The sequence below is a fragment of the Trachinotus anak genome, unplaced genomic scaffold (genome assembly GCF_046630095.1).
Source record: "Trachinotus anak isolate AG129_WGS33_773 ecotype Australia unplaced genomic scaffold, CSIRO_AGI_Tana_v1 ptg000010l, whole genome shotgun sequence".
Taxonomy (NCBI): Eukaryota; Metazoa; Chordata; class Actinopteri; order Carangiformes; family Carangidae; genus Trachinotus; species Trachinotus anak.
In genome coordinates this window covers 27,458,690-27,467,219 of record NW_027273861.1, presented here as the reverse complement: position 1 = coordinate 27,467,219, position 8,530 = coordinate 27,458,690, and the positions used below count along the sequence as shown (strand labels likewise).

Sequence of the window (8,530 nt, the reverse complement as noted above, 5' to 3'; positions counted from 1 at the left end):
TGTGACCGCGGAGAGGGGACACACGGCAGCAACGTCATGGTTGGCAGGAAGCCTCTGGAGGGGACAGAGGACAGAAACAGAAGCTGCACAGATCTCTGAGGCCCTCTGTAGGCTGTTGTCACCATAAACAGAGTCATGTTGAATAGAGACACATTTAATCTGAGTAGATAAAATCTTCAAAACAAATTGTACGGCTGGGTTACAGTATTAAAAACTTTGCACTGTAAAGTGATTTTTAAAAAAAACATTAATTCATAGTAGAAGACAAGTTACAAACATTTAAATCTCTGTCTGAGTGCACAGAGTAATCCAACATATAAACAGTTTGAAAGTAAACTCACAGGACTGGGGTCGTGTCACAGATTTCACTGAACATTAACGATCCTGAACAACACTCTGGGTTTTCTGATCCAGCCACGAGAGCGCTCACAGAAAAAGCCAATGACACATCATCAGAACCGCCAGCGTTTAACATGACATGAGAAAATTAGTTTACTGCAGCAGCAAAAAGTGATGCTCACTGAGGTCAAACATAAACAATAAAATCACACAAATAGAATCTGATACTTAGAAACAGATCAGAAAAGGCCTGGAAGGTCCATCAGACTGAAATACTTAAAATTTACTGAGCTAATTTACAGTGTGTGTGGATTATCTTCATAAAAAACTTTATATTTCCAGTTATCCTCGAGTTTAAAAAGCTTAGAACACTTATCTTGAGCTGCAGTGATAGAAGATGATAAAAGCATCTGCACTGTGAGGACTGAGGAAAACTAAAAACTGAAAATAACAGGCAGCTATAATCCTCACTCACTATGGTGTCCATGATGAGAACCTGTAGCAATACAGGAAGTATTTTTTCCAGTGAGCTGATGGGTCAGTAGTCTGTCTGTTGACACGTCTTGATCTGATCCTCTGTAGTTCACCTGTATCAGAGCAGGTGAGCTATGCAGCAGAGGTTCCCATGGTGATCTAACCCATCAACTTCACTTCATGATACAGGCTCCAGATGCCCCCCCCCACCTTACACAGAGGTGGTGTCAGCCCTCAGCGGGGCCCTCTGTGGCTGGGCTCGGGCCAGCTGCCTGTCTGCCTCTCTGCGTTTTCGCTCCTGCAGGTAGCGCTTCACTTGTCGGATGGTCTGGATGGTGAGCACCGTGCCGGCTGTGTACAGGATGGCTGTGATGAGCCCGAACAGAGCCACGGCTGCATCCGCGCCGCCCACGTTGCAGGTCATCCAGGTGTAGCCGTTGCGTGCGTACAACCTCTCCCGCCGTTTACAAATATCTGTGGAGTTGACCCCGATGATGAAGTGCAGGTAGAGACCTACAGCCACCACGTACGCCACCGCGCCCACCGCCTGAAATATCAATGCCCCGACCAGAAGCTTCCTCGACATCAGGTGTGGGGGTTTGTTCCCTGCGACCACAAACAGCAGCGAGATGACCCCGAAGGTCAGGCTGAAGGCGATGCCCCCGTAGATCCCCGGCGCTCTCATCTGGCTGTACTGCATGTCCAGGTCCCGTGCCTGCTGCAGCTCAGTGCCCTGCAGGTTAAAGTTGGAGTTGATGTTGAAGCCGCCCAGCGCGGCACTCGAGGACAGGCCTGTTGACACCATCTGAGCCGCGACCACACAGATCAGGACCAGGGCGTTGGTCAGGACAGCGCAGATCAGCACGATACCTGGGGAGAGAGTTGGCACATGTAAAGGTTAAGGAGGAAATCACAACACTTATTTTTAGATGGTCTTTGGTTCTTAAAACTACAAATATATCTTCTTATGGACATCAACACTTTAAATAAAACACTGGAAAAGTGTAAAATATGGGACATTTAACAAGAGTCTACAGCCACGCTCATCTCTTAAAGCAGTAAATCCTCACATCTGAAAACCTGGAACTAAAACACTGTTTCTTCCTAAATGACTGAAATGATTAACTGGTGATCGAACTTGTTATTTTATTCAGTTGTGTTTTGGTTTCAGCACAACGCAGAAAACACAAATTCCTAGAGGATCAACTCTTTTATAAAAAAAAGGTACATGAAACTCATCCAGAGCATATCATTAAACAATTAGACTCAGGTGTCAGGCTCTCAGCCGTCTACCTCAACAGGTCGCTCTGCTAAAGTCCAAACTCTGAGAAAAGAGGTTGTGAAACAATGAAAAACCAGTCTGTCCAGTGTTCAGAGGAGGAGGAGGAAGTGATCCGCACAAAACCACAGTCTGCCCTCTGTGGCAGCTCCTTTTGTTTTATTCAACCTACACACCTCTGCTCTGATCCCGACTCACCTCTCCTGGAGCAGACGTGTGTGCATTTGGACTCGTGGTGCTCCACTTGAGGGACGTCCCGCACACGCTTGGGAGGGGAGTCGGCCTCTCTGGGGTAGTAGGGGGGTCGAGAGGAAGACCTTAGGCACATAGGAACAAATACATATGTATGAGAAATGTCAACATGGGCACCTTGTGTTGGTGAAGAGCTGAAGCTTTTCCATGTTTTATTCTGTTTTTATTCCAGTCAACTTTGGACTGACTCATGTTTTATTCTGAGAGCAACATGATAGAAAAAAAATGTTATTTTGAATTCAGTTGCTTATTATTATATATTGGGAAATACTTAATAAATATAAATCACAATACATAATAATCATTCAAACTTCTTTAACAATTAATTTATAGCCAATAGTATTTTATGTAAAAAAAAAAATCTGCAGAGTAACTTTATTAGTATAACTACAACTAATAATACTGTCAAATGTACTGGAGTAAGAATTAGGCTTGAAGTACAGTATCTGAGGAGAAGTGAAAGTAAAGGTGCACTCCTGCGGCACCCTGAGCTCACCTGTCCGGGGATGGACGGCGGTCATCGTGCGGGTCCCGGTGGGGCCGGTGGTCCCCGCTTCTCTCCCGGTGTCCCCGGTGCGCACGGGGCGGGCGGCTCATCCCTGCGGACCGGAACCGATACGTGAAGACGGAAACAACCTTTGAACAGCACGGAAACTGTGGCGGCTCGGCGGGCTGTGTGTTGGAGGTATTTCATTATTATTATTATTATTATTATTATTATTATTATTATTATTATTAAACGTAAGGCGAACGTGAACATACGTCATGAGGCTGGAAACAAAAACCATTTACGGTGGAAAAACGAAATAAACTGAGAATTAGCTTTAAAAAAAAACAGAGTTTTACATGTTAAAAAGCAACAACAACAACAACAACAACAACAACAACAACATACCTGTATTAGCTCAAAAAGCTAAAAACGTTAACTATGAAAAACAAACTTACTGTGAAGTCGATTAACGCGGCTTTAAATCCGACTGAGCTCCAGAGTTTAGTCCTTAAATCTCCTTCCTGTGTTGTTCAGGTAAAAAGACTCCGCCCTCACCTGGAAGAGGAAGAGGAGGAGGAAGAGGAGCCTACAGGTGGGTCCAGCCAGGTGGCAAAGTCCCGTGTGGTCGCAGCGAGGAGAGCGGAAATTAATGATTTTTTTGTTTTATTTTTATTTATTTATTTATTTTCCAGTCATTACCAGCTGGTCTGAATCAGTCCCATCCGCGGAGCCAAAGCAGCCTCTGTTTATTCTCAGTTTTAGGGGTGTTTTAATTTGAAGGGCAGTGTCTCGGGGAATGTGGTTGTTTATGTGCCTCTTTTATCTGAGGAGCCTGTTGTGTCCTCAGCTCAGTGATATATTGCTCTCTGTTCTTGTGTGAAATTATAAGCATTTTCCTCCATATTTTAAATAATTTATAGACAAAACAATTATGTAATTTATTCAGAAGACAATTAGCAGACTGGTTGATGATGACGTCAGTTGTTGGTTACAGCTCTGCAGCTATGGAAGATTTAAAATGCCTAAATAAAAACAAATCATTACAGTGAAATACATACATAATGATCCTATTTAACCTTATGTCGTTAACAGATTTATTATATATTTATTTTATTATGGGGCAAATTTCCCATGCCATGTTCAGATTGAATTGCAGGAACACAGAAAACAAAGTGAAGAGGTGTATTGCATTTCATTGTTGTTCAGCGAAAGCAGCTTAAACATGTCAATAATAAGTGCAAGGTAGTTTTCATGAGGAGGTGGAGACAGCATACTGTGAGTTGTAAAAGAAATAGAGTTCTCTGGGGGAATATCCAAAAAGATTAATATCCATGGATTACCAGACAGGTCTTCTAGGCAAAGGCCCAGGGGCCTTAGGGTGGAAGCGAAAAAAAAAAAAGGTCAAAATATGGATATCCCAGTCTAAGTCCTTTAATTTTGAATAGCTTCAGTTAAATAATAATACCATGTTCCATCCACTATTTATTTTTACATAGTTCTGAATAAGGATGACAATTAGTGAAGCTATTAGAATACCATCCATCCATCGTCAATACCGCCTATCCGAACCGGGTTGCGGGGGCTGGGGCCAATCCCAGCTGACATTGGGCTGGGGCGGGGTTCACCCTGGACAGGTCGCCGGTCTATCACAGGACTCATACAGACAAACAACCATTCACACTCACATTCACACCTACGGGCAACTTTGAGTCACCAGTTAACCTAATGTGCATGTGTTTGGACTGTGGGAGGAAGATGGAGAACCTGGAGGGAACCCACGCAGACACGTGGAGAACATGCAACCTCCACACAGAAAGGCACACAGGTCCACATTAGGCACACATTAGAATACCTTTAGATTTAAATATGTTTGACAGCCAAGTAGCTCTGCCTTAAGAAAATATAACCTGCATCACAGGTTATAATAAAACCACCACAGTGGTTTCAAATAATATATGATAATCCCTTCATGTTAATACCATATTACTGAGACAAATAAAAAGCAATGTAACCCCTTGTTACCCAGTTTTCCCCTTTAAGACAAAAATCATTGTTATTCTGTCCAACAGTGTGACAGATTGGCAGTTTATTAGGAACACCTAGCCAAAACTGATGCAGTTTAATGCAACAATCCTGCAATGAATCCTCCTTCATGAAGGTTATAATGGTGAGTTTTTGTTGAAACGATTCGAGAGAGATGTTGATTCACCTGTATGAGAGAGGTGTTTATGTCATTTCGCCTCACCTCATTGATATAAATGGAGTGGACAATATAATAGAAACACCCGTCCATATAACACAATACAATTCAGACCAACAGTCCATCCTCAAGTATTTCTACAGTTTGGCAAATAGGAGTCTTGATGTTCGATTGCAGCGTAGCAGCCGTGAGTAGCAGAGACTACTCTGTTTTCTTTTCTATCTTTTGGCAGTTTAAAGTTTAAAAAACCTTCATTTATACATCGGAGAAAGCTCCTTTCAGCTTCACAGTGTTGGTCATGTCTTTAATCGTATATAGTTTAAGATTCCTCCTGCACAGGGAGGAATGTGGGTAATATAACAACCCCCAAAAACAACAGTCTGTTCACATTTGATCTATGTGACATGGGAATAATTTCATCCAAAAAACTCTCCAAAAGTCCCGGTTTCATGAGCATTTGAACTCTCTGGATTGAGAAACATGACGAGTACAGTTAATAAAATGTCACCTTAGTTATACAGCAAAGGTTAAAAGGGACCTCCTGGAGTTATACTTGGTAAACCCTTAAAGAGCAGATATATAAAAACAGTGAATGACTCTAAAAATAAACTCAACCCCTCAGGCTAGTACCGTACCCCCACCCATTTCCTCACAACTGTAACTCCCTTTAAGGAAACATGTACTGACTTACTTGGTGTTAATTGTTGTTCACCTTTTTAAAATTACACCTTTATATTTTTTAAATGATTAATGTAATATTGCAACATAAGAATGCAGAAAAAAAAAATCTGCTGAAAATGGTTCATAAAAAGGGAAAATTTCAAGGTTAAGTTGTTGAGGTTAAGAGTCTTTGTTATTGTGCCTTGAGAACCAGAGCTTTTTTAATTTGTTTCTGTGATTATATTTGTGTGTAAACCCTTCACTTTTCATTATAATTGTTTTTGTGCTTTGTACTGATGCAGTTGTGCTGAAGTTGTAGTGTATTAAGTGTCCAGCAGGCGGCAACAGTCAAAAACTGACGACGTTGCAACAGTGAAACTGTTCCGGGTTAAATATGCAGCTGTGAACAAGTGTTCCGGGTTACACCTGCAGCTGCAAACAAAAATACGAGGACAGCGCTTGAGTTGTGTATCTCCCTCAGACAATAGTGTCCTCACTCCTGGACATATTCACCCTGGGCCCGGTCCTGCTCGGTCATGCTGTTCCTCCGGACTGCGGCTCTCAGCTGCAGAGGTCTGACCGCTCTGCGCCGCCTGCCCGCCGGCTGCACCGCCTCCAGAACCGCCGCCACCTACATCCAGGGCCAGAGCCCGGACCCGCGGACCCGAGAGTACTTCTACTATATTGACCACCAGGGACAGGTGAGTGTTTGCACTGGCGCCAAACAAAACCTCTGAACGTGAACTCTAGATCCTCACTGATATGTTGCTGTGTGCTTCATCTGCAGCTTTTCCTCGATGACACCAAAGTGAAGAACTTTGTCACCTGCTTCAAAGGTAAAAGCGAAGTGTTCAGTTTACTGAGCAACTACAGACATTACTGTCCAGCTCTACATGAGTTATTTGCCTGTAACAGAACAACAACAGACAAACAATCTGGGACCACCTAAAATATTTCCATCAGTTAAAATGTCCATCAGTCTGAAGATCTTTCTGTAGCAGCTGTCCATCACTGGCGTTTCTCTGCTCATCAGATACACAGTTCCTGGTCTTCTTCTTCAGCCGTCTGCGTTCAAATCAGAGTGGGCGGTATGAGGAGGACTTCCCCTTCCTGTCCCTGTGCGGGAGGGAGAGGAACTTCCTGCGCTGCGATGACCGACCTGTGGTCTTCACCCACCTGCTGCAGACCCCTGCAGGGCCTCAGGGGACCGTGGGAGACCAGGAGCAGCTGTCGTACTGTGGCGGGGCGGAGAAGCTGTCCGTCCCGTTCCGCCCTGAGGCTCTGTACATGCATCCCGCCAGCGGTCGAGTGTATCACCCCTGCTCAGAGCGCTCAGGGGGGGTCGGCCTGGTCCGGTCGGCCCTGGCCATCGAGCTCAGTCCATTCTTTGTTTATGCTGCAGAGCAGAGCCAATCAGGACGGCCTACACATTTTCTCTGGGGGGGTCAGAAGCACACCCTGACCAATGAGCTCGCAGGGTGCTTCCCCTCGGCAGAAGAGGGCAGCGGGCAGCAGGGAGAACTGGGATAAGGACCAGAACAAGTCAGAGGTGTACTTTAGGTCCCTGTACTGGCCGTGGGAAAAGACAACTACTTTGTCGCACATGGTCAGCTGTGCTCACGATGTGGGTGTGACTGATAGAAACAGGGGCTGATGTGTCCTCCAGGCCTGATTCAAGCCGATGATGCAGAGTTTGATGCCTTGGTTGAAGTAGGGCTGAGACCCCTTCAAACAGTGCAATGTCTACTTGCATCCCCTCACCACAGGTTGCAGTTCAAAGAGTTATTTTCTTCTTAGATTTGTTTAAATCATATTTAGATTCTAAAAAAGGTAAAACAACACAATATGTCACTAGCAAAAGGCAAAGATAAGGGAAACGTCTGATTAAATAAACATATTTAGTTTTGCAACCACTGAGATTTCTTATGTGATCACTTGGGAGATCGAGTAAGAGGCTGAAAGCTGCTAACAACACTCACAAGTCAAGTATATATCAAATACCATAAGATCTTATTCAGAATAATAAACACAAATACAACAACATTTATGCTTTGTGTGCTTTGGTAAATACCAACAACCTTGTTAACAGCATTTTGAAAAACTACTGAAGATGTTGGCTCTTTGTGCACATGTCTGGAATAAATGAGAGTGTCTGTAAATGTCTTTTTTCTGCTTTGTTACGTCATGTCCTCCACAGGAAATGTCACAACAGATTTTTTCCTGCACACACAGGAAAGCAAAAGTACATTTACACCGCTTTGCAATTTTGTGGTACAAGTACTTTTCAATTTTGTGCAACTTAATGGTTTAAATCATCTACATCCCAAAGAGAATTACTGTATATTTTATGGCGCTATATTTATCTGGCACATTTAGAATTTCAGATTAAAATGACACATTAGCTCAACAAATATGAGTCTGTGAGAAACACAGTCTGTAAGGGGGCGTTGATCTGGGGAACTTTGGATTTTGAAACTAAGTCTTATTTGGTGCTAATGTTCTTGTGGTTTGATTAAATTACATTTGGCTGCAATGGATCATTTTTACATGATTCACTGAAAGATCTGAATAGTTCTTCCCCCTAAGCAGCACTGATAACTGTCCCTGGAGAAGGTCATGGGCGCCATGCGTTAATCTAATCCATGTTAAACCACAGTAAAATGAGCCTACTGCGTAAAAGTGGCACTTTTACGCTGTGGTTGCAGATGTTCTGGTGACTGGAACAGATAAGACATTTGTTCCCTGGAGCCGAGGCTGCAGCGCCTCACCCTGCTGGGTCTGCCTCCTCTGACTGGGGGGAGTCAGCGGGGCTTTGGAGGACTCCAAGTCCCAGAGA

At 43.7% G+C, this 8,530-nt stretch overlaps 2 protein-coding genes across 3 annotated transcripts; one reads left to right on the top strand and one right to left on the bottom strand.

The window, feature by feature from the left end:
* Positions 1–824: 824 nt before the first annotated feature.
* LOC139626249 (MARVEL domain-containing protein 3) lies at positions 825–3,403 on the bottom strand. 2 transcript variants are annotated; one of them, XM_071486529.1, is made up of 4 exons: positions 3,290–3,403; positions 2,841–3,016; positions 2,291–2,409; positions 825–1,683 (listed from the first exon to the last, which is right to left on the bottom strand). In XM_071486529.1, exons 2-4 carry the CDS (start codon positions 2,939–2,941, stop codon positions 1,025–1,027), a joined length of 879 nt encoding a protein of 292 aa, XP_071342630.1. In that variant the 5' UTR covers positions 2,942–3,016; positions 3,290–3,403; the 3' UTR covers positions 825–1,024. The 2 variants fall into 2 exon arrangements, with proteins under 2 accessions (XP_071342630.1, XP_071342631.1); XM_071486530.1 differs by having other exon boundaries at positions 2,841–2,943; positions 3,290–3,395.
* Positions 2,943–7,853, top strand: cunh8orf82 (chromosome unknown C8orf82 homolog). Its single transcript, XM_071486531.1, has 5 exons — positions 2,943–3,029; positions 3,369–3,426; positions 6,176–6,395; positions 6,482–6,530; positions 6,728–7,853. The coding sequence occupies exons 3-5, from the start codon at positions 6,231–6,233 to the stop codon at positions 7,222–7,224; spliced, it is 711 nt and encodes a 236-aa protein (XP_071342632.1). The 5' UTR covers positions 2,943–3,029; positions 3,369–3,426; positions 6,176–6,230; the 3' UTR covers positions 7,225–7,853.
* The last annotated feature ends 677 nt before the right edge of the window (positions 7,854–8,530 follow it).